General features: G+C 28.9%; 1 protein-coding gene across 1 annotated transcript in view; it reads right to left on the reverse strand.

The window, feature by feature from the left end:
* The window catches only part of LOC129613582 (possible lysine-specific histone demethylase 1-like), a 66,879-nt gene that overhangs the window by 22,415 nt on the left and 17,663 nt on the right, over positions 1-26,801 (reverse strand). Inside the window, exon 2 of the mRNA XM_055527712.1 lies at positions 1,271-1,423. Coding sequence (XP_055383687.1) covers positions 1,271-1,423 — 153 coding nt within the window. The remainder of the gene's footprint in view (positions 1-1,270; positions 1,424-26,801) is intronic.

A 26,801-nucleotide genomic window follows, 5' to 3' on the forward strand; every position in this document is an offset into this window, starting at 1 on the left:
ATATCAAGGCGGTCAATGTGTGTACCGGAAACTATTAAACTACCGGGAACACTATGATTTCTGGTATAAGGACGCTACCGACTTGGAATCGGGGAAGATATGGACGTAACACTTACACAACAAACAATATTCAACGTTATTACAGAAGAGTACAGTGTTACAGAAGAAAATACATATATGTCCAATAGAAATAAAACTAAAAATGTCAGTAACTGAACAAAGGAAAGCAAAATAAAATTTTTATTAAAAATAAAAATTTCCAGTGGTCATAAGAGCTATAGATGAAACACAAACCCAAATAATTAGACCTGTTGAAGATGACCATTTGTATTTGTAAGAAAAACGAAGCATAAATATAAGTTAACAATGTTTCATTTAAATTATTTGCCTTCAGTTTTGCATCAGCAGTTCGATAGTAGCCCTTGGTAAGTTACTTTTAGCTGTTCAGAAATTCCACCATTATTTCAAATTGGGCGGGTTTTGTTACTTGTTTATTCTTGCATATAAAATTTCATGGTATAAAAAAAATTCAACTCAATTAATTGAAAAAGTAGATAAAACTTTAAATTTTAAATATTTTTACATGATAGAGACCGAGAACGGACGAATCTTAAGGTAGTTTCTTGTGTTTATCATTAACTGAACATTATATCAATGTTATAGATATACAAAGAACGAAAGGAACTTTTAGAAAGTCCAAAATTTTTTAATATTATTATAAATGGAGATCAGTGTATACACCGTATTAGTTTGCCTACTAAACATAAATCGCAAGAACGGCAGATGTACCACATCTTTAGTTAAACTTAACTAAACTTACATACAATGTAAGTGATGCGCGTATGTTCTTCCGTCGTTTAATTATATTAGATTTGATGAAATAAATAAATACAACAATCAAAGACGCTATTACAATGCAAAATTGCTGAATTAAGTCGATTTCGGTATAAGATTAAGGCTTCAAAATCGCGAATAATGGAAAAAATATTTTCTAAAAATTTTTATCCGAGAAATCATTGCAAACTGCAAAAACGAAGTATAAATTAAATAACAAAATAAAATTATTAATTTTTATTTTTCAAAATAGATGGCGATATAGACGCGTGCATGGAATAGTATACCTCTTCATATATACATATACAAATTTTTCAAAACAAGTCGAGCTACCACTATTAACTTTATTTTATATCAAAATTCTTATAAATTAATAACAAATTTCTTTTTTTTTTTTATTTGTAAATATTTTGCTTTCATAATCTAAATTACATACCTTTATATGTTACAGATGAATTATTTGTCTTTAAATTTTCTGTTGTAATTTCAACTCCTCCGGGAAAATATTTAATTTTTTTAACCGCTGTATTTACGCGAATATCTAAACCTTCAGTTAATGCAATTGGTACGCATGAATATCCATTACGAACTGTTAAAATAAAATAAGAAAAAAAATCAGATGAAAATCAAATTTTTTAAAAGAAAATCAGAAAAAAAAAAAAGAGAAAATATTTTTTAAAAAATATTATTCATAATTGAGGTTAGGTTGTAAATATTTTTCTCTTAAAAAATATTATTAAATCATTCAATAAAAAAAATAAAATAATGCAAAGAGTAAGTAGGAGCCTTAAAAATTTATTGGCGATTTTTAAATAGAGCTAACACAAAAAGTAGAAAAAAAACCCAATAACAATTTAAAATAATAAGTTGCCTAGTTGAACGTAGGATAATATAATAGCTAAGGTATACCATGTAAAAGAGACCTTATAATAAGATTTATGATCTATTCTAATAAATTAAGAACTGTGAATACGAAAGGTAAAAAAAAAAAGTAAAAAATGTCTTCGATACTTTGATATTTATTGGGAGAACTGAGAATTTTATACACAAGAGTATCACTAATAAATTTTTTTTAAACTTATAACACCTTATATAGTGTAAGATCCGGCAAATTAATTATTAATTATTACTACTTTTAATGACCTTCTCCAACAATTTAATGTTAATTAAAATCAAAAATTCCAGGAATAAAGCTCATAAAATGCAAAAATAATTAAATAAATTTTGATAAATAAATTTTAAGGTGTTCGTTTTTGATTAATGTGATCATTGATTAATAGCAAGTAAATGACACTGTAACTCGATTTGACTCTTAAATTGATTTCAGTTTTTAATAATATTATGCAAAAAAAGACTTCCGTAATTGATTTGATTATATTTAAATACCGCATTAGATTATTTGTTTGCTTAATTTTATCGTATAGAGCAGGAAAATTTATACTTGTTTTCGACTCTATATAAATTGTAACGAGATGTTTTTAGAGCAATTCGCCACTTGTTTTTGATAAAATTTTGAACAGTTTTCAATTTTAAATGAAATATGTATATTTCTGTATATGTTTTCATTGATGATTTCTCATTACTAACAATAATTAAGTTTCTTATTACTCGCATTTTTCATATTTCTGAAAAAACTGTCAAGTTTACACTGTTCTATTGCACACTCTTAAAATACTAAAGCTAAAGAATCTTTGATTTTGAAATACAGTGTTCATATATTCTGGCTCTCAATATGAAATTAGTAATTGGTTGGCCATCCATTATTGAATACACATTCATTTTTACAAAAGTGCAAATATACAGTAATTGAATTCAAATAACTAATAATACTTAGTTGCATACTTAAATATTTTTGTTACACTGATATTATGAAACAGATAATAGAATGCAAGTTAAAGGCACACAGATAATAAAGAAACATGGAAATAAAATTAATTTTTAATGTCAGAAATTTTTGGAATTAATAAATTTTAACTAAAAAAAAAACAAAACTTAAGTACGAAAACAAAAATTAATACTTTTGGCTAAATTTTATGATGTAAGCGATTTATTTTAAAATAAATTGTTTAAAAAATATTACAAAAAAAAAAAATAGCAAAATGGAGAATTATCTTCATCTATATTTTATGGAGCTGTTGATAAATGAATTAAATTTGCATTTTTGTTAAATTAATTTATAGCCTTTTGGGGATTTTATGAGCAACAGAAATTTATTAGAGCTGATTAAAGCCATTTTTCGTCTTATTCGGTTTTTTTTTTTTGTTTTTTCATTTTTTATCTCCTATTTTACACTTTTTTGTTTTGTCTTTTTTTTGTTAAATAAATTCCTAGAATATCATTTTCATATAGATATATGCATATATGTGTGTGCTTGTGTATTGCAACGTTGTATAATAGAGTCAAGAATTCATGTAAAAAGAACCGAAAAAGTATTAGTAAAAAAATTTTTGATCCCATCTACTCCAAGCTTCATGGCTATTAGAAAATGTTAGAATAAATATGTTTTTTACAGTTTTTAAAAACACTCCCCCCTCTTCCTATTCCTCAAATTCTCTCCTCTCGCAGAAATAATTTTCGCTATGATGAACTATTGAAATAGAAGTGAAATTACGGCCCAAATTTTTAATGATATAGAATTTTTGGATTCTGGGTTCTAAGTCTGAAACAAAAAAAACAAAATAATGTCGGTTAATTCTAATTTTTTCGTACCTCATTTCGAACTTCAAAAATCTAAACTCGTGGTCGGAGTACCATATTTTAAAACACAGTTCTTTGCATATAAAAACTTGTTTTATGTTTGAACAGTTGAATCTAAGCCCGGACATCGGATCCGAAAAATTGAAAAACCAAATTTAACTAATTTTCGATTCGTAATTTCGGTAAATTCGATATTACCTCAAAAAGAGTCCGAATTCTATTCTATAATAACAGAACCCTTCACTGATTTTGTCTCAAGATGAAATCAAACTTGATGCTTTTTCCCGCCCTCCTGCTCCATAAATTATATACAACTTTACTGTACAATTAGTCGGATATTATGAGGGTCTGAAATTTTGGAAAAATTAAGCCTTATTTACGTACTTTTAACTTAACTACGTTCATCATTTACAACTTTTGATTCGATTATTAATATTCGAACTGCTGCTTAAGCAATTCCAAATTTTTATTATTTTAGTAAAATAAACGAAAACTTTATTTCATACCATTCATCCATTCTTACCAATGTAAACCATCTTTAACATAACGCTTTATAACATAAAAATTCCAAAGTATCATGAAAATTTCTCCAATTTGTTATGGTTATAAAATAGAAAACTTTGTATTTTAAAAGTATAGAAAAGAATACCATAATGAAAAATTAATTTCAATTTTATATTTTTGTTTGAAATTTAATTCAAAGCAAGTCTATATACGTTATGTATGTAAGTATGTATAAAATGTCTTACCACACACGATTTTTTTTAAATGTGATTGAAGAAAAGCGTTAAGATCGCTTTCATCAATAAAAATTTTGATCGGATAAAAGTGATGATTAGATTTTTTTTTTGTTTTTGTCTTAAATGTGTTTTTTTTTTATTTCTAGTTTTTTTTCTTTTTGTAAATTGTCACCTTAATTCGTATAAATTTTAACAATTAATTTGAAAGTTTTTATTATGTATTTGGGTTGCAATAATTTTTTTTTTCTCAATTTATTCAACAAGCTGTAAAAATTCATTTTTAATATATGAAGATAAAGCTGTCATTATATTTACGATACAGCTTTTGCGATAACTTAATGGCTATTTTTTGTTTAATATCAAAATTTATGAGTCATCTATTCAATTTCATTTGATATTAGAATTTATTTAAGGTGATTTACTGCCATTTGTATATTTGTTGAAGACTTTTTACGATAAATAAATTAATATTATGTATTAAATGATAGCAATTAGTTGAAAAATAAAGTCAGATTATACGATAATCGTAAAATTTTTATATGAATGTTAATTTAGAATATTAGTGTTGCCGTGTATGAAATTCAATGCGAAACTTGTATAGATACTTAAAAGTTTCAGGTTCTGAAGCTCTACTGGATCTTAAAGAAGGAAACGTGAATTTTTGTTGATTTCATTTGACTTTGTCATTTAGCACTAGTTCAATAGCAGGCCTTCAAGTGTAGCAGATCATGTGCACCCCGAAAGCCTCTTCAATCCAATAAATCGATATCTTCCAAAAACAGTCTTTTCCTTCGCATTAGAGCGGGACAGTCGCAGAGCATGTGTTGTTCCGATGCTTCGTTATTCCCGGCAAACATTCGATGAGGAATTTCTCAGCCTCTTTGCCATCATTCCCAATAAACGGTATCCATCAAAATGCCAACACTGATTTCCCTCCGGCTCAATGCCACCAGATCTGTCGTTATTACCCAATTTTCCTTCGCTCGCAGAGTCGTTGTCTTTGCATAAGTTCGCATGCCGTCTCAAAGCTAATTCCTCCACATTTTAGTTTCCTTATCTAGTTTTTCAAACCACAAAAGGATAGAGCAGTCCACTTTCGTAATGTCGTTTATTTATTGAAGGTTATTGATATTTATGGTATTATTTTTTTTAGTTGGTATTCAATACTGAATCGAAACCAAGAACCTTGAACCTGAGACCCTTCAGTTAAAGGTGTCGTAACCATTTAGCCCCGGAATACATTTACAACTACCGAAGATTTTATAGCACTGGAGGCTGAAATACATACTTGTATCTATTTTTGAACAGTAACAATATGCATGTAATATAAATTCAACACTAGCCAGCTGCAATTTCAAAACGTCTGACAATTTAGGTAATCACATTCGACTTTGTAAAAATAATTATAACCTTCAAAAATTACAATTAACATAAAAATTTCTTGTAAATTTTTTGTTTATTACATCTCGCCTACCAATTCATTTCTTGGATAACAAGCTTATATTTTAGTCAAAAAATTTATGATTATAGACGCCATAATTCTTTTCAATATTAAACAAATCGCAAGAAAAAGATATCAAATCCCGTCCAATTAGATAAATTAAAATTTCAAAAAATATAAAGACAGATAATTTTATTTATAATTAATTTTCTTCCACAATCTGTAGGTAAGTATGTAGGTATGTAAGGAACCTACATCATAATATTTAATTTATAAATTTGGATCATATTTTTTTTTTAAATCCACCTCAAAATTTTATTAATTGGTTTATTTATTTTAGAATATTGTTATTTTTTTTTTTATACAATATAATTTATTTTTAATTAAAAACCTTTAAAAATAATAAAAAGATGACATATTGCCAACCTATTATAATATTCAGATGAAATTTATACCTGAATTAAAAAGAATTCTTACGAAAGGATCTATGTATATGTATATGTATAAGTAATATGTAAAAAATTATATAACTTTTGTAAAAATTAAAATTTGGTAGTGTGTTATGAAGATAAGGTTTCGTTGATTCGGCGTTGGTTTCAATAATATTCGTCGAGTTCGGCAGTTAAATATTTAAAATAATGATAAATGGAGCTTCCAAATTTGATTGAGGGAATAGGATTATATTTATGTAGCGTATAAAAATAATATTGCAAATTAGCTTTTCGTTATAAGCAAGTTATGGAAAGGTAATCAAGAAAAAAAAGAAAATAAAAGGTAAAGATTTTATTGCCATTAATTATGAAAATTGATTTTAATAACAGTTAACATGAAACCAATATCATAGGTATATCTCATCGAGGCGTCTTTAATTGTTTGTTATTCAGTCAATATTGTTTGGAGGTGTAGCCAGATAAACTGACAGATAAGAAATAATTTAGAAAGCGTTTGCCATTATAGTAAATCGTAAGAAAAATTTTACGGGCTTTTTCTAATAGCATTACATACTTAGGAATTTCGAGCAAAATTTCGTTGAACTTCCTAGTAAAAAAGGAAGCAATTAATAAACGATATTCAGCCATCCGCACAGGCAAACAGCAGGACAAGATTAGAAATGAGGATAGTCGCAATTCAAATATTGAAGTAACGCTCGAACAGGGATCACAGAGATAGGTGGAGTCACACCAGCACCCATTAGTTTGAAATTTGCCTCAAATTTATAAATTTCCATTTTTTACAAAACAAGTATACTAGATCGTTAAAAATCTAATCAGCTTTCATGAGACGATTGCGGGCGCCCTGAGGCGTAGAGACGTGGATGATGGCACCTCTCTATGGATGTCCAATATGTTGGCTACGAGGGTAGCAGAGACTGCTGTGGGGCAGAGCACCCTAAGAATGCGCGTGGCCAGGGGATGTCGACAGGGTGGGGTTCTGTCCCCGCTAATGTGGAGTTTGGTGGTGGATGAACTCCTTAATGAGCTGCTTCGTCAGGGAATCGGTGTCCAGGCTTATGCCGATGATATAGTCATCATCGCTAGAGGTAAGTTTGAGGGAACTCTTTGTGATATAGTCCAAAGGGGATTACGGGTGGCCCGGACCTGGTGCGATACAGTGGGCCTCAGGCTTAATCCTCAGGCTCAGACTTCTCAGGAGAGAAAATCGGAGGTCAAATACTTAGGAGTGGTGTTTGATTTCAAGCTTCTTTGGCGAAGTCACGAGGAAGCTGTATACCATGATGGTCGTGCCGCTCCTAACTTATGGAGCAGTGGCATGGGCAAGGCTCGCATGCGTCTGCATCACAGGGGCTATGAGAACTTGTCCAACGCCGGCAATGGAGGTGATTTTGGGACTAGCCCCCTTGCACCTTGTTGTGGAGATGGCAGCGAAGGCTGCCATTTTCAGGTTGGGGAGAAATGGAGCCGGAATAATCGGTGTGAGAAATCGGGGTCGTCTTGTCGGGGAGGTTCCGCTCCTATCGAAGCCTAGGGACGACATGATAAGGAGATGGGTCTCGAGCGTGTGTTGTAGGGCATGTCCCACACTCGGGTGGGGGCGCACAATGACCCTTATACGTGGTCGCGGTGCATTGTTGCCCCCGTTGCACAAATCTACAATCTACAATCTAATCAGCTCTTGGTCTTATCAATACTAAAATATTGTTTGCCAGTAACAGTTAACCTTAGGATTGTTTGGAACAACATTTCCATTTATTTTTTTCGCATAAATTTTGTAAACAAAAAAAATAAAAAAATAAAATTTTTATATAAAATAAAACAAACTCCGATTGAACACACCCAAAAGTTCCTCCTTTTCAAAATTATTATTTAATATATGGTGCTTATACAATAATATACACACAAACATGTATATGTAAGCATTTCCTTTTTTCAAATATTTTTTATATTTAATTTAAGCCTAAACAAATTTAGAAGAAGAAGAAAGCTGGAAAAAAACCACATAACTAATAAGCATTTCTAATTAGTTATGAATGAAACACAGCCAAATAAAAAAACGATCAAATTTGGAAGACAAAATTAACAATAAAAATAAAATAAATTCATTGAATAAAATTTAAGAGAAAAAAAAGAATAAAAACAAATCCCTAAAATTATTCATTAATTTCGTATATATGAGAATTTCAAGTTTAAAACAAAAAAAAAATTGAAGGTGAAATCGAAAATTCAAGCACCAAAAAATTCTTAAAACAACTGTTCAGAACTTTTTGAAATTAAAATGAAAAGAACATAAATCATTGCACCAAATGGGTATTTTACCCAAATTTTTTTTTGCTTTTTTTTTTGTATTTATTCACATAAATATTATAATTTTCGATTTTATAATGTTCTTCTCAATTATAGATGAAAATTTTTTAAGAAATTTTTTTGAAATCGAATATCATTTTGGATAATGAGTTTTAAAAAATATCCAATATTCTTACTATTTACAATGTTGTTAAACCCCAAGGCCCGTACATCTATACTGGTATTTCTTCAAAATTTTTTAAATATTAAACGAAATTTATAGAATTTCATTCTGAGGCATACGCAAGCTTAATAAAAATATAAGAAAAATAAAGAAAGCAAAAATAAAAAATAATAGTTAAAGAGTTAATTTTGTGTTTTTCTAATGAATTTCATCAATTAATCTTAAAGACACTACACCATTTTATTTGATTTCTATGTAAATAAGGATTTCCATTTGATTTTTTTTCATCTCCTCTTTAGCCCTCTTTTTTTTTTCAATATTTTTTTATTCAAATTCAATAGTTTAACTTATGTTCATTTTAAGGTCATAAAAATCTTTAAAAACTAGGAACTTATGTTGATTATTATAGACATAGAAATTATAATATTGAAAATCTTTGGGCATAGTATATAAAATGTAATTTTAAAACTAATTTACAACACCTTTTTTAGATTCATTCGAAAAAAATTTGAAATTTAAAATTTTTTTTTAGTGTTTCTTGATTTTTATTATAATTTGAGTTTTAATTAATTAAAATGAAATTAACTAAAAATTAATGATTTCCTCTATTCCCTATTTTATATATTTTTTTTTTTGAAATAAATTACAAAGAATTTCTTCCTTTCGTTTATTCTCTCTTTGGAAAAACATGGATGAAAAAAACGTTAATTACATGAAAATGTTGATTAAATTTCAGTTTTATTTTTTTTTTTATTGAATTTTAAAGAATTTTTGTTTTTATTTAATTTATTAGTTAGAATTTTAAAGAATGTGTTAGGTATAACATGTAAAAATTGTGAATATATATGTATATTAGAGTTTGGAAGACATTTATATGGAATTTAAATAGACACTCAGATCAGTAATCAATGAAATCGATAATAAATCCATAGATAAAATTATAATTATCAGATAATATGGCGAATTTTTAACATAAATGATGAGTTGCTTGAACATTTCACAACGTTTTGGCAGATTGATTTTGTAAATTGAATTTGAAACAGATTAAAGATCTGGAACTGACTTTGTGCAACCGGTGTCATTGTTGACTGCTTTCTTCTACCGTGGGTGACATAAATAGAAACCGGATTCATAGTATTGCGAATTTCTTTACTATAGGGGCACTACCAAGTAAAATACCACCTTCATAGGATGGGAAAATCGAATATAGGTGTAGTCCCTGGTGTTGTTTTTATAGGGACAGTTAATTGCCGTACTAACCTTTATGACTACCTGTTACTAGCTATCCGCCGTTGCCATTGTTTTGGATGAAATTTTCTAAGTATTCAGAAACGGTTGTAAAATGTTACTGGCGTATAGAGCGGGCGGGGGGACGAGGCGAACAAAATAAATCACGAATGACTGCGGTGACCCGGCGGTAATGTCCTCTTTTTGTCTCCGAATGGTTCTCTTGAAATTTTAAAATTTACATATTTTACAATACAAACAAATTATTTTAAAAATTGTAAAAGCTGCAAAATAAAATGCCACTTATTTGACAGATGCAGTATTTTTTGCAATCAATTTTTTATTTATTTTTGTTTTTGGTAATTAATTTTTATTTACCAGTCGCGGTTTTATTTTTATTAAAGAACACTCTAATGATACAAAAAATGCCACCTACATCGCAAAAAGATATTTGACATTTCGTATTATATAATGACATAAGAGCAGCACGCTCTCGTATAGCTACTGAATATGAGATTAAGAGAGAGTTATGATTTTTTTTGCTGAAAATATTTTTTTTAAAAGGAAAAGAGCTATAGCGGCGGATGTTAGCCCGGATATTATAATAAACTTCCATTTGATTTAAAAAAAAAATTTTTAATTAAAAAAACTAATATTTTTTTTCCAAAAAGCCCAAATGTTACAAATAATTTAACATTGGAATTTTAAATTTTTTTTTTTGAAAAGGAATTTTAATTTTAAAATACATACATACATAAAAATATGTTCTAAAAAAAATATGTTCCTTGACCATATGTCGAAAAACACCTACTTATGTATGAAACATAACAAAAAACATAAACACATCTACATTCATAGTACACATGTGAAACCAAACCCTTTAATATGTTGAACAACAGTTTATTTCGCTCGCTTAACTCACTTGCAATTTATGTACGTATGTATGTGCATATGTAATAAAGTAAGTAAAAGTGACCATTATTGGAACCATATATCGATCCTGGTAGTAATTTTTTTTTCTTTATCGTATCGTACACATTTCAAGAATAAAATAAAAAAAAAAAAGAATAAAATTTGATCTTTAGAATTTTTTTTAACATGAAGTTTGATTTAAAATTGATAAAATATTCGAAATGAATTAAAAAAAAAAAATTAAAATAAAAAGAAAAAAAAAAAACATTTTTTGTGTAATTTTCTAGAGGAAATAAATTTTTTCTTAACCAGTATATCCGACGGGAGATCCATTTACATGTTGAATTTTTCAACTTATAAAAAAATTTTTATTTCTTTTGTACACTTTTATATCTAATTTAAAATCGTAATAGTTGAAAAAAAAAACAGAATGAAAATAAAAAAATAAATTAAAAAAAAAATGAAAGAGTCTCAAATGTGTTAAACTTATACATTGACATTATTATTTCGATTTAGAATCAGAAAAAAAAAGAAAAATTCACCAGAGTTTTTGGTGGATTATTCATGTACATATATTAAAAATAAGCAAGCACACAAGGTGAATTATGAGCAACACTCCTTGATTTCAGTTAGAATAAGATTTTTTAAGTACCTCCTATATGAGTGAAATATAAAATTATTCTTTAAAATTTATTAATTCCGAAAAGTTATTCATGTATTCCGAAAAGTTATTCCGAATTCCGAAAAGTTATTAATTCCGAAAAGTTATTTTCAAGTAACACTGAAAAATTTTGTTGTAACTGTATTAAATGTACAATACACAATACAAAGTTCTTTGGTTAGTGTTGCATTTGTGTGATTTTGCACGACATACAACTAAATCGGAAAAGTGTATATGTTTTCAGTGAAAATTTAAGAATAAATTTTAGTTTTTCACACTTTTGTTCATATATTTTGAAAACTATGTGATAAATTTAGCTTAGAAACTAATTTGAAGTATTTGTTTCTTATATTCTTTGTCAAAAGAAAATCAAGTGGGCTGGGCGTATAGAATGTCGAAAGAAAGACTACTAAAATCAATAATGAGAGCTACACTTATGAACACGCGCAGCAAAGGCAGTCCTAGGCTCAAATGGAACGATAATATACTGAACAGGACTTGAGAAAAGTTGGAGTTACCAATTGTAAAAGGTGTGCAGTCGAATCGAGAGAAATCTATGAAGGATGATTTTTCAACAGGTTAATTGGTCCACCTTAACCTATTGATGGTTTGGTATAAGAATTAATTTGTTTAAGTTTTTTCCAGAACTTTGCCGTAACTCAAAATTTGAACCCTTTTAAGTTTAAACAGTTTCAAAATATGAAAAATTTGTGCTTATTTATTATGTTTATTAATACCCAAATTCAACTCAGACACCAAATTCTGTGTAACATCTTTTACATTTCTTCAATAACTGTCGATTTTAATTAATAATGTCGATTTTAATGTTGCCCCAATCGAAAGTTTCAACAAAGTTTTTTTTCGTTACCATACCCCTTATTAATTTAATGTAACTGTATAGACTGAGTTTTATATATATACATAATTACATCTCGTATAACAGAATGAATCGTTATAATATTTCTCTCTTTTCTCTTTTTTTTTATTTTCTTAAATTTTTTAGAAAAGGATTGAAGAATGGACCTTTAATAATACAAAATAAATAGTAAGGTAAACTTAGTTAAAAAAAAATGAGAATAAAAAATAGCCCTCAAATTGTGTTATATTGTGTAACCATAAATCGAACAAAAAAAAAAAAACAAAATAAGAAATGTTACAAACAATAAAATTCAACACATTCACTTTAACTTACGAGTATAGAAAAAAAAACCCTACATATTTGCGTATGCATTGAAAAGCAAAGATATTGTATGTTTAGAACCATAAACACAGGACAAATTACCTTCTAAGATATAAATCTGAATGTATACTTGAACGGGAATAAAATTGTGTAATAAGAAATGAAATCGAAACAAGGTAACTAAGAAAATGTAAAAAAAAAAAATTGTTTACATATTCAATTAAAAGGGTTACCATTCTATGTTACCAAGAAGATTATTAAATTTGAAAATATTGTGACTCAAGAAATGTGAATCATAAAATTTATATTGGAGTTTAATATTGCTATGTTTGGATAAAAATGAAAAAAAATTACAACTTATAATACTTGCAGACCCAATAAAAGAACTCAACTTGTTATGAAAATTTAAAATAGATTAGCATCTAATTCATAACAATTCCAGTGGGCGAATACTCTTTTGTAAAAACACTTGAAATAAGAAAATATTGGAAACCTATAATGTGAATACGTTGCAAAAACTGTCTAGAGACTGCTCTGGTATCACCCATTGAAAAAATTTTAAAAGATTCGACATCCATAAACAATAGACAATAAAACGTTCCAATCACCATTTTACATAAAATGATTCATATGCTTAAACAAGCGAAGACATGCCTAATATTTGCAGTCCGAATCCTTAGAGAGGATGACAAAAGAAATATTGCCAGTTTGGAAATTAATATGTTTATCAAAATGTGGATTATCAAAAAAAATAGATAAAATTTTATTTAAATCTTAAAAAAGAATTTTAAGATTGGAAGGAAGAAAAACACCTTTTATAAATTCAAAGTTCTGGTATTATTAGTTTTTTTTAAAGCAACACGAACTGCTATTACTTAACTCATTCATTTCTAAACCCTTACTGTGTGACCACAAATTGAGACCGTCCAAATCGTCCTGTAACGAAAAACAATCACTCTACAAAACTACTTAGTCTATAGTCAGCTGCAGAATTCGGTATATCGTTTGTTGATACGTTCTAATAGATCAAATGGCTACCCTGCGAAGATATTTCCTATCCTTCAAGTACAATTAAATTCACTTTAAACTACAGATACCGAATCCAACTTCCGCTAATTTCAGACTTATTATTCTATAAGGCATCCTATAAAAAGCCTTAATAAAATCAGTGAAAATGACGCCGATCTGACCACCTCGCTCATTTACAACATTTGACACAAACTCAAAAAAAAAAACCGTTAAGTATTCAGTTTTTGTTAAAAGGCCACAAATTCTATATTTCACATTAGGCCTTGCCTTTTTTATAAAATGCAATCTTAATTTCTCGTAAGAGATGGCAACCTCAAATTACTACGCATTCATTTTAAAAAAAAAAGTTCATATATGAACAAGTAACATATTTAAATTTTATAAATAAAAAAAAAGAAAATACAACAAAAATAATAAAAAACATAATAATAAAGGCGTATAAAACACGGTTTAACTTTATTTATAATCATAATGAACAAAAAATAAGAAAAACAACAAAAAGAAACAAACTCGAATGAAATTGTGTAAAGAACGTAAAATTAAATTTATTGAAATTTTTTGTTTTAATTTTTTTTCTTCTTTCTCCTTTTAATGCATTTTAAATAGATTTTCTCTTCTTATTATTTTAGATTCCTTTAAATCTTAAAATTTTTTCACTTGAATTTTTTTTTGTATTTTTTTTTCTAATTATAAAATTTATATAACCTACAATAAGTTACCAGTTACCACCATAATATTAAGAAGGAAAAAAAATCACATAACAAAACGAAAATAATTTGAATGAGAATTGTTAAGATCGATTTTGATTTTTATTATTATTTTTTTAACAAGTAGAGTACCTGCTCTGATGATCTTTAATGTTCTGTTGAAAATTGTTCACGGGAATTAATTTAGCACCCAAAATTATAATAAAATCATCTATATGTGTGCCTATATTATTATTAAGTGCCTAACCTTATGCTCATATACTTAAAACTCTTATTGAAAATACTTGGAAATTGAAAACATATAACGATAATGCAGGTACATACATGGAAGATGTACGTATGTATGTACATACATACACAGTATTTGATCATAAATTTTTACGTTGATGGATAATATGCCTATTTTGGTGACAGGTCCAAATTAACATGATGATAGGCCGATTAGTGTTTTAGAACATTTTATGTAATAAATAAAATAAAAATTTTCCAAAAATCTTCGAAGTTAACCAAAAAATGATGGTGGGTGTGTTAGAATATAAAATGTTTCGGATAAAAAAAAAGAAATAAGACTTTAATCTTTAAATCAAAAATCAACAAGAAAAAAAAATAAAATATTTTCTATTTTTCCTGTGTCAGTTGGTTTTTTTTTTTAAGATTAAATAAAATAAATCTATAAAGAACATGTCAAATGTTATTAGAATTTAATGATATCAATTCTAATTTTTCTATTTTATTTCTTTTAGATCTCAGATCTTATTACCATATCACCTCAATTATATATTAAAAAATAAAAACAACAAATCAAAAGAGGTAAGTAAAGTTGCTTTGCTATAGTTTTAATGTCAATTCAGATGGCATGAAGAAAATTTACCGCATCAGAAATGTCAGCAATGACGCAGAGACGAAAAAAATTCAGACGACAAAAATGAGAAAAAAAAAATCAGAGAAAATTAGTGTTGTTTTATGTTTTTTTTTTCTCATTTTATTTTTACTCTTTAACTTTTTCCATTTTGATTGTAATTGATATTGAAGTACAGAGATTTAACTGTTAATTTGATAATTTTTATTTGTGTGGTAAAATTTTCTCTTATTTATTTTTCTGTATCAATAAAAAAGAACAAAAAGAGAAAAAATCATTTTTGATGAGAATTAATTAATTCAATGGATTTTGACAGGTGTGAAAAATTTAAGTAGAATTAATTGAGTTGTCGTGTAATTGTTAATTTTTAAGTATTATTGTTTTTTTCTTCTTCTTTTGGTAAATATTAATTAACAATAAATAGTTTATGATGATCGACGAAAATTAAAAGAGAGATGGAGATACTGACCACTATACTACCGAGTAAAAATATTTAAAAAAAAAAATAGTTATACTGGCATTATTTAAAAATTTAGTTTGACTAAGGTGTAAGATTCAATGTTTTTATTTTTTAATTTGAAATTCCTTTGCCATTTAAATTCAAAATGTAATTTTTCAAATATATTTCTAATTGCTTTTGTACTAAAATAATTACTGTTATATATGTATGTAGCCCAGTTATACCGGAAAAGGAAATCTAATATAAATAAAATTTCGAATTACATTTTTAAATATTATTTCCTTATATCACATAATATACTATAATAAATGTATTCTAGTACCTATGAATATTTTTACATAACAAATTTATAATATATGTACTAAAACTTCTACATATTAACTATTTCAAAAAATTAAGTCTTATTAAATTTAATTTTTAATTTAAAAATCTTAAATAACAAAGAAAATGTTCAAATATATGCCTTTCTCCTTCTAATTACACAATTTCATATTTTAATACAAAAAAGGGTAAAATAAAATCTACAAGCAAATATTTAGTACAATTGCCTAAGGAATTTTCAAAATGCCAATTGCACTTTACATAGATAAATGCACAAGATATCATTAAAAATTTAATATTACTAAGGTTTTTAGTTAAGGCATATTATATAAAGTAATTAGGTTTTTAAAATATAATTAGAGAAAAAATTAAAAAAAGAAATAATTGTCTAGTCATTAAATTATTATTGCATAATAATCGTAAGAGAAGTAGTTAAAATATTAAGTACAAATTTATTTCGAAAATAATAAAAATTATTTGAATTTTTTTAAATTTTTACATGCTGCCATATAAAGTTTATAATTATTATCGTATATAGGTGAATTCCCTACTGGTTTTTTTTTTAAAGAATATTAACAATTTTATGATTACATATTTAATTTTTAACAGGTACCGTTATATACAAATAAAGAAAATAAGAACGGAATTCCCCAATTATGAGAGGAGCAGTTAAATTTCCTCTAATATAGCAATATAGTTTTACTCTTTTGGTATTCTTGAAATATAAATGGCGCTTTTTCTCAGAAATCGACTTTTTATTTTTAAGTGAGCCGGACATAATAAAATAAAAATTGCAGAATGAAAAGTAATAAAAATTTTATTTTGAAAAAATACATTTTATTAGCAATTTTGGTGGTCCTCGTAAATTTGGAAAAAACTCTATTAAAACTGTTGATCTGAAACTAAAGCTCATTTCTTAAATATAATTTTTGTGTTCGTTATTTAAGGAAGTATTTTCATTCAATAGGATTTCAATTAAACAAGATTTAGAAAAGAAAAATTATGTTTCGAATAAAATCGTAAAATAATTTAAAGAAATTGAAAGTAGACGTGCTTTGACGAAAAGTAGATCCATTGTTGTACAAGCGAATGTTTTTTTCGAATTAATTGCAAATGTGTTTTCGATTTCCCTTTAAAAATTACTTTATAAATCTCGAACAATATACACTAAGAATGTGTACGCAATACTGGAGGTCTTTGCTATTTTTTTCGGTTTTCATTAAAATTTTCGAACTACAATGGATTTTAAATGCCGGTAAAAAATATTTTAATGTGATCAAAAGAGATAACCATAATCTATGGAATAATTAATAAATTTATAAAAAAATTCAAAATTTAAAAATAAAAACACACCGATCTTCATCTCTTATTCTTTAAATTAATACCCAAATCATTTTTTCATTAAATTCTAACGCCAGGATATCATTTTTCTTTTGAATTTTTCTTTCTTTTTTAATGCATATTTAAAATAATCCTTTCATCAATATTTTTATTATTATTATTTATAATGTTATTGTTATTAAAGAAAAGTGTGAAGAAAAGCAACACCACTTTAAGAACAATAAATATTTCGAAATATGAAAGGAATGTGGTTAGTCATTGCTGTCAAAAATATTGACAAGATCCAGATGAAAGATTAAAAATATGACTAGAAGATTTTTTAAATTGATTTTTTTTTTAAATTATTTATACACCAAATAAAATAAGAACGAAAATAGAGAAAGAAACAGAGAAATCTTTTATTTTATTGTGAAAAAATTTATTTTCTTGAAAATTATAAAACGACGTAAACTCTTTTAAGAGAAACTCTTTTTTTTCCAAAGGGAATGGAGGCTCCAATAACCCTTCTTACTTATAGAAAATAAAACTTGATTGAAATTCAAAATTAAGATTGTTGTGACATTTATGCAGTGCTAAGATATCGCGTGCTTGACAGTTTTGCAACCGTTTAATTGCTTGTTTGTATTCCATTCGTTTATATTCAAGCTCGCGCACATACAATGGTTTGGTCGCATGGAATTAAGCAATCAAACACGTTCGATTTGAATTAACCCAATAGTTTTGTTGGTTAGATGTGCGCGCAACGATTCTACAATCATGCAGTAAGTGCAAAATTAAAAACTTGCATGTCTGCCTGACCCCAAAGATCAAAGGTAATCCTGCTTCATGATGAAATGCAATATTATACGGTAACACTAAAAGCTTGAATATGGTAATATTGAAAGCTTTATGGTATGATACTATTTACAATTATTATTTGTTATCATACTCACTTTACTCAATTATTCATTCAGTGCTTATTTTTGATACGTAACTCTTTGATCTTAGATGCTCAATTTATGAATAAGTGATAAAATCAAGCTCTTTCTTCCTTATTAAATATAAAAATTTCCTTTCCATTTTTTATAAATAAGTCATTAATGCTACAAATATATATTTCATATTTTAGTCACGATCTATTTGTTTCGAATTTATTTTTCAAAATTTCACTTTTATCATAAATTTTATATTATTTTTTATTAATTCACATTTCTATAATTCTCTAAAAATTTGTATATAATATGTAAATCAGCAAAAAAAAAAAAGTAAATCAAAATTAACATAATATTTAAATTATATATAAATAGTATCCCATAATTGTCATGAAAATTATCATTAAAATGCTATCTAAATAAAATGTAAGTGACTTACATTTGCATTTAAATGAATCAATAAAATAAAAATTTCGTACACAATAGAATTTGTTTTGATTGTAAAAATTATTGTTACTATTATGACAAACATTTTTTTTCTTGTTATTATTATTATTGTTACCATTATTGTTATGATTATTATTGTTGTAAACAATTGTATTTTACTATTATGATTGTTATTATCATTTTTGAATGTTGCAGTTTCAAGCTGCAATCAAAACTAAAGACATTAAAATTGTATTAAAAATAGAAAAAAAAGAAAATAACACAAAAAAAAATGTTTTCTCCTTTATTATATTAAAATGAAAAAGTAGAAAAAAAATTCTAATAATAGAAAATGCAGATCTGTCAAATCATAAGGCAGTCATCGGAGTCACATCATCAACCTAACGCAAAAACAACAACAATAAAAATCATCAAGTGAATAAAGAAGGAGCGACAAAAATAAAGAAAAAAAAAAATATTTTTTTTTTCTCTGAAAATTGTGAATTCATTGTGAATTCTTCTTTAAAAATTTTTTTTATTTTTTCGAAAATAAAAAGTAGAATAAAAATAATTAATCCCTATTGTTGTAAGATATAGGGATCAACTTTTTATTTTTCTGTTTTTGCTTTTCTTACATTTCTTTCTCATTGTTGAATTTTAAAAGAAATGAAAAAAAAAAAGAAAACAGAAAAAGAGATTTAAAATTGAGTTAAAGTTAAAAAAAAAAAAATTCACAATAAAATCAAAAAAAGGAACACGCTACATTACGGTTATTTTTATAAATTTTTAATCCTTCTATTGTCCACGTTTTCAACTTAAAGTTGATCATCATTATGACTGTGTAATCATTGATATGTGGTTAGTTTTTGATTTTGATCGTTTCAAGCCAATGTAGGCCTAACGAATGGTTTTTCTTTTAGGATTTTCACAAAAAAAAAATAAATGTATAAATCAAATTTATTTTTCTATTTTTAGCATATTTTCAAAATTTAGCTATATTTTGGTTTAAAAATAATATCATCGAATATGTCATAGTTAATTTTAGCTCTCTCTGTCAAATAACCGAACAGTTGATATTGTTGTAGAGAAATGGCAAAACTACTGTCTCTGTCATAAAAATCGAACGGTATTTTTAGAAAAATTAATATAGAAATAAAAGTTCCTTGGCAATGGTAAATGACAATAAGCTTTCAATTTTGTTGCCAGCAAATATTTCGTAAGTTTAAATCACAAACACTGTAACAATGAAGCAACAAAGAGTAGTTTCGCTTTCATACGTAATTCGTACATAGACCATAAATTTCATTTTAGATATAGAAATAAAAAGCTAACCTACAAATTTTAAATGAGAAGAATTTTACTTTTATTTTTAATAAAAAAAAATATTAAGGACATCTAGCGGATCGGAACGGAATAATTGTTTCCAAATTATTCTCTCTAATTTAATTTTTCTAAATTACTGTTTTGTTGAGTTGCGATTTTGAGAATAATGGACTTGAGAGTAAGTGAGAGTGATATTGTCTTGAAAAGAGATGCATTTGTCAATGTCACTCAAAGTTATTATTGCTTATAGATTTCGGGTTTATTTTTGATTATTGCACCGATTCTGTACGATTTGTTTTTTCATATTTTATGCAATTTATTTGACGGAATTACAATTATTTTTATATATTTTATTTATATAAATTTTTATACTTATTTTTATTGCCATTTTATCTCGGAACTTTGGATGATTTACATGTTTTTTTGTTTTTTTTTTTTAAATAAATAAAAGTGAATTGTGAAGAGAAAAAAAAATAAACAAATTTCTGAGTTTTTATTCAAATTTTTCTCTTATTTTTTTTTTAACTTGTAAAAATTAAAGATTAAAGGATCAGTAAATGCTATATGCTATGCTACACTATAAAGGCAAACAAATAATTTAAAAATGCAAATAAATTTTAAAATTCTTGTGTTTTCTTATGTAGAAATTCATCAAAATCACAGAGAAACAAAAAAAGCATAAAAATCAAATTGGGAGGAATTCTTTTAAAAAGGGATTTATTTTTCTTTTCTCTTTTTATTTTTATTTTTCTCTCTTGTTTTGTTATTTTTTTTTTTATATGTGGGTAAATGCAAATTTTTTAGTGTAGGTTTTTCCTTTGCTTTTTTTTTCGTTAATGCAAATTTCTTTTAATTTTCTGGTTTTTCCCTTATTTTATTCTTTTTCCAGTATTTTTGGCTTCTGAAATTTGCAATCAAAATTGAAGAAAGCAAACCAACAAACAAAAAAATAAATACAAGAGATTATAGGATTAAAAAAGAAATAAGAAGCAACGAGCATAAAGGTAACAAATAAAGCAAAATGCAAAAATTCTTCAACTTCAATCGAAGGTAATGATTATCGTTATTAGTTTCTCAGAACCAGGTGAAATTTAAAAAATTAAGTTTTCAAAAAAAAAAAAAAAAAGGGAAATTGTAGGTTCTTGTTTATTGTGTTAAATTATCATTTAGTTAGCAATATACATTTGAAATGGTTGTATGATACGGGTTAATTAATTTGTAACTAAAGATATGATTTTGCAAAGAATACAGAGAGAGAACAAAAAAAAAGAGCATAACATTTGGTATGTCTAAATAATTATAATATGTAGACAGTATGTAGAGTGATGAAAATAAATTAAATAATGTGATGACATTGTGGGTAGGATTAAAATTTTTGATCTAAATTTTTATACCTTTCAATTTTTTTCTCTACTACCGTAAAATTGTTAATAGCATTAAAAAAAATCGACACTAAAATTTTATATTTTTTGCTCAAATCTCTTAGAATCTAAATTTTTTTTTTAATTTGAAATTTATGAATTGAAAACAGAAACCTTTGAAGGGAAGAATTTCAAAAGATTTAGACGAGTAACTTTGTATGCGTATGTAAAAATATTGTTGGAAAATATTTGAATAAATCATTGGTATTATAAGGGGGCAATTTATGAAAATAATAAAGTTTATTTTGAAAAACGCCCTTTGGTTTTAAATAAAATTTTCGAAATTTTTAAGTTATATGGGTTATTTGTCAGTTTATAAGAAGATTATCAGCAGGAATACAATTACAATTTTCTTCGAAAGGAAGAATTACTTAAGAACTATATAAAATTTAAATACCGGGAATGGGAATAATATTATAATATTCGTAATATAAGGAAACTGTATGAGGAATTTAGCAAAAATAGTTGACAATTTGTACAGGTGAGCTTGAATCATAATATGAAATTTCGTTATCAAATAAATCATTTTAAGATTACGCACAGGATAGGTTAGATTTGCTTTTCAAAAAAAGCAGCAATGAATATTAGAACAAATCGGCTACAAAATGTAAGAAAAATCTATGCTCTCACAAAATCGTTGAACAACTCGAACAATTAATGATTGATTTTCTCCGAACAAGGGAAGAGTGTACTTGAAACAAAAATTGAGTGTTTACTTTGTGGTATCAGTGCCACTAACATCCAGTCGCAAAAGGAAACTCATAAGGTTTTAACTCTAGATGGCTAAATGAATTTTTGTAGCCATGAGCAATTTCAATACTGTAAAACATTTTTTAGGACGTGAGATATTTTAGGTAAATGGGAACGTATAAAGTTTCTCTTTATCATATACAGTTGCTCCGATAACTCTCATAAAATGTCCTTCTCAACATCTACCAAGGCGTCTATATGCACAAGTTCCTACTTTTCTTGATCACATACATAGTTTATATAGCTGGTACTGAACGATTACCTGAAAATTAATTTGCGTATAACTCAAGATGAACGGGTCTCAGGAAGCTTGTTACTTTGCTATTCTGTCATTTCAAAAGAAAGTGATTATCATAAGATCTAACACAATTTTAACAATTTGATCAACTATACACAAAATATTTTTATTTTAGTTTGCTTATGCTACTTATAAGTTATACAAGCTGAATAAAATCACTTCAGTATAATGAACACTGTAGTATACTGAAGCAGTTAATTACAGAAATTATCACCAATCGTATGTAAGCACTTTACTATTAAATGAGTAAATTTTCAAGATTACTTGTTTTTTTAAATCAAATCTTCAACATTTTATATAGCAATTTGTAACAAATAATGTTGAAAAACTAAATTAGAGAAATAACAACAACAATGTTTACAATTCATTGCAATTTTTACAATTGCAATATTACAAATATAGTCATAAAGTAATTTTAACTACTTTTATACTTCCATTATTTATTTACTAACAATTATTAAAAATGCAAGTGAATTGCTTAATGAATTGAAAAAATAAAAATTACAAAGCACCATATTTGGGTACTTCTTACTTTAAAGGCAACAGGCAAACATTGCAAAAAAAAAGAAACAAAATGAGCGTGCGAAATAAAAAACAAATCAGAGTTTATTAAAAAAGTTTAAAGCAAGTGTAGTGAAATGATTACATTCAGTAAGCAATTGAAAATATTTTTATGCATCTAAAGAATTCAATTTTACCTTTAAACGGGCACTAAACACTTGTACACAAAATATATTGCATAATTTTGCATCATTTTTGGAATTAAATTGCAAAAACCAAAAAAATGAATATAGTTTAGGATTAGTGAAGGAAAACTAAAGAAAAAAAATTGGAATTATTGATTTTGTTTAACCAATTTTGTGGAATTTATTGAATTTCATCGCCTGATTAATTCAGAAAAATGAAAAATTCGGTTTTTTAAAATAAATTGATTAAGTACAAAATGTGATCACTTTTATAATTCTCAATAATGATTGGGAAAATTTTTAAAGATATTTGAGCTTATGTCAACTCCACGTACATCAAAGCTTGTTTGTTCCAATTGTTACAAAGTTACAATTATATTAAAGCAAAAAGGATAATTGCAAAAAGTTGCATATCAAGTGTAGACACTTTCTAAATGCAATTATAAATGATTGATCGCATAATGAACTACGTTAAGATTGGTGGCAGCAAATATAAATTATAATTTTGTTTTTGCTAATTTTAAATTAATAAATAAGTATTTTGACAAAAAATCGACTGTTTGAAAAATAAATTCACAGGTGAATAATGGTTAAGCAATTTAGAATAAGGTGTGTATCGCGGCTTACATCAGGGATGGCATATCCCCAGAGGAAGCTCGCAGATATGAGAAGGAAAGGCTGGAAAAGCTGAAGGCCTGCGGATCGGGTGTTGTGGCCGACCATCCCCAGAAGAGGGAAAGATCGGAAAGCAACACCCCTGATGCAGGGCCCTCAAAAAAGATGTCGATGAAGGGCAGTGTTGAGGAAAGGGTCCCTGGGAACATTCCTCAACAAAACCCGAAAATGATTTCTTATCGGGATGCAGTAGCACAGGTCAAGGTGGCCATCACTCATAGACTGCGTCCAGAGGAAAGGCTATCCGAAGTTCAGATGGGGAAAATCAAAGTAGCCATCATGGATGAAATGGATAAAGTTGTGGACTCTCATCCACAATTCACTACAGCGCTGCAAAGGGACGGATGGATATCCGTAACATGCAACAATCAAAACACCAGGGAGTGGATAACCGGTATCTGCAGGAAGATAAAGCCTTGGGACGGTTGCGACGTCGTGGTACTAGATAGCGACGACATACCCAAACAGCATGTCTGCGTCACCTACGTTCCAAAGGACGAGACAACCATCAGTCTCTCCAGAGACAAATTTCAAAGTAGGGTAGGGAAGCAAAATCCCGGCCTCAAGATAAGTTCCTGGAGGGTGCTGAGGATGGATAAGGAAAAGGACGGGGGCTGCTCCATCACTTTTTCCGTGGATGATTCCGGATTGGAAGATCTACGGAAAGCGGAGTTCCGACTTTTCCTGAATTTCTTTCGTGTTACCGTTCGGTTTAAAGGAAGAAAATCCTCTCAAGGTGCTGGCGGCAGGGCAGGACAAAATAAAAAACCAATGCCCACCGCGACAACGACGAGCATTTCAGGCCAATCAAAAGAGCCAAAACTCATTGGAAAGTCTGAAGTCGCTCCGAAAATGGCGGCAAGGGAAACGGAAGGACCATCGACCAGCACGCCGAATACAAGCGTCCCGGGTGAACCAAAAGGGCTCAACCCCATTGGGAAGCCCGGAACTGCTTCGGTATTTGCTGTTGGAGGGGCTAGCGTGGCACCTGGGACGGCAAAAGAGGCTGTGGCAGGGCAGGCGCCCACCAAGATATGTAAAAAGGCGGCAATGGGAGGTAAGGCTCATGTAAAGCCTTGTCTAAAGGGCAAAAGCCCACAGACAAGAGCCGGAGGAAATGATATGGCTGTGAGGTGCATCCAAATAAATCTACAGCATGCTAGGGCATCTACTGATGTTCTAGCTCATAGATTTATGAAGGATCACCTCGATATTGCCTTTATCCAAGAGCCTTACATAGTGAAGGATCAGGTTAAGGGCCTAACAGATGAGCTATTGTATGATAATAGAATTGGGGACAGGCCTAGGGCTTGCATTTTGTTTATTAAAAGGCTAACGTATTTTCCCATTCCAGATTACTATTCTAAGAATCAGATAGCTGCGTTGGTGAAGGTGAAGTCCTCCGGGGGCTGGACAGAGTTCATTGTGTGCTCATCCTACCTCCCGGGGGACTGTGCCCACCCGGACAAGCAATTGAAGGATCTAGTGGACTTTTGTGGAAGGAGGAACTTCTGACTTGTAATAGGAAGTGATGCCAATGCCCACCACACCGTCTGGGGAAGCAGCAATATAAACAAAAGAGGTGAGTGCCTACTTGAATTTATATATAGCAATAAATTAATGGTTATGAATGAGGGCAATAGGCCGACATTCATAAATGCAATTAGGGAAGAGGTCCTTGACATCACCCTTTGCACTAAATTTATCGTCAGTAGGGTTGGTGGATGGCATGTCTCAAATGAGACATCCATGTCCGATCATAGGCAGATTAGGTTTGATATCAAGGTCTCCGGGGGCCTGGCAGAAGAAATATATCGGGTACCCCAATCCACAGATTGGAGTCAATTCGAAATGCTCCTCATGGATGGGATTGGATTCGTTCCTGCTTCTGTCAGAACGGTGATGGATATCGAACTGGCCAGCGAGGCCCTGACAGCGTCTATTACTAATGCCTATCAAAGGGAGCTGCCGCGCTAAGCCGAGGCGGAGCAATAGGAAGTGCCCGTGGTGGAATGAAGAGCTTTCAAGGCTAAAGACCAGAAAGGTACCCAATAAGGCCAAGGCGTCGGGTTCGTGGGAGAAGTGTAAACACTCATTCACAAAATACAATAAAGAAATTAGGAAAGCGAAGAGAATCTCGTGGAGGGCGTTCTGCAAGGGCATTGATGAACTCTCCAGCAGTGCGCGTCTTTACAGGGTGCTTTCCAAAACGTATGCTAGCGGGTTGGGCCTAATGGAACGTCCTGATGGCTCCATGGCTGAGAACGGAAAGCAGACGTTGGAGCTTATGGCGTCAACGCACTTTCCTGACTCGGAGATTCTTCGGAATCACTCAAATGCGGTCATTGAACCGAGGGCATCCTGGCCCAGGAGGGATGACTAGCAACGATCCCGTCTAGTCTTCACGATGGGCAGGATTAGATGGGCTGTTTTCTCTTTCAGGCCCTTCAAATCTCCAGCTGATGACGGGATATATCCTGCATTTTTGCAGAGAGTTTCCAACATATCGCCAGAGCACTGTTGGAAATTTTTCGTGCCAGCTATGCGTGGGGTTACATCCCTCAGGCATGAAGGGTGGCTAAAGTGACGTATATTCCGAAGGTGGGTAAGCGACCAATCAGCCTTACTTCTTTTCTATTGAAAGCAATGGAAAAAGTGATTGATACATTTATACGGGACGATGCACTGGGAAGCAATCCCTTGCATGAATCTCAGTACGCCTATCAGTCGGGAAGGTCTACTGTACTCGCTCTGCAGAGTCTGGTGGGGTCCTCGAAAACTCACTGGAGGTGCGGGAGGTGGCAGTTGGCTGCTTCCTTGATATAGAGGGAGCTTTTGACAACACCTCATATCATGTCATCTGTGAGTCGTTGCACAAACGAGGGATTGATGCGACAACTAGCAGATGGGTTAATCGGATGCTACAGGATAGGATTATTAAGTCCAGCACAGCTGACGATATACTCTTCATCTCCGC

Source organism: Condylostylus longicornis, unplaced genomic scaffold (genome assembly GCF_029603195.1).
Source record: "Condylostylus longicornis isolate FDR11 unplaced genomic scaffold, ASM2960319v2 ptg000084l, whole genome shotgun sequence".
NCBI lineage: Eukaryota > Metazoa > Arthropoda > Insecta > Diptera > Dolichopodidae > Condylostylus > Condylostylus longicornis.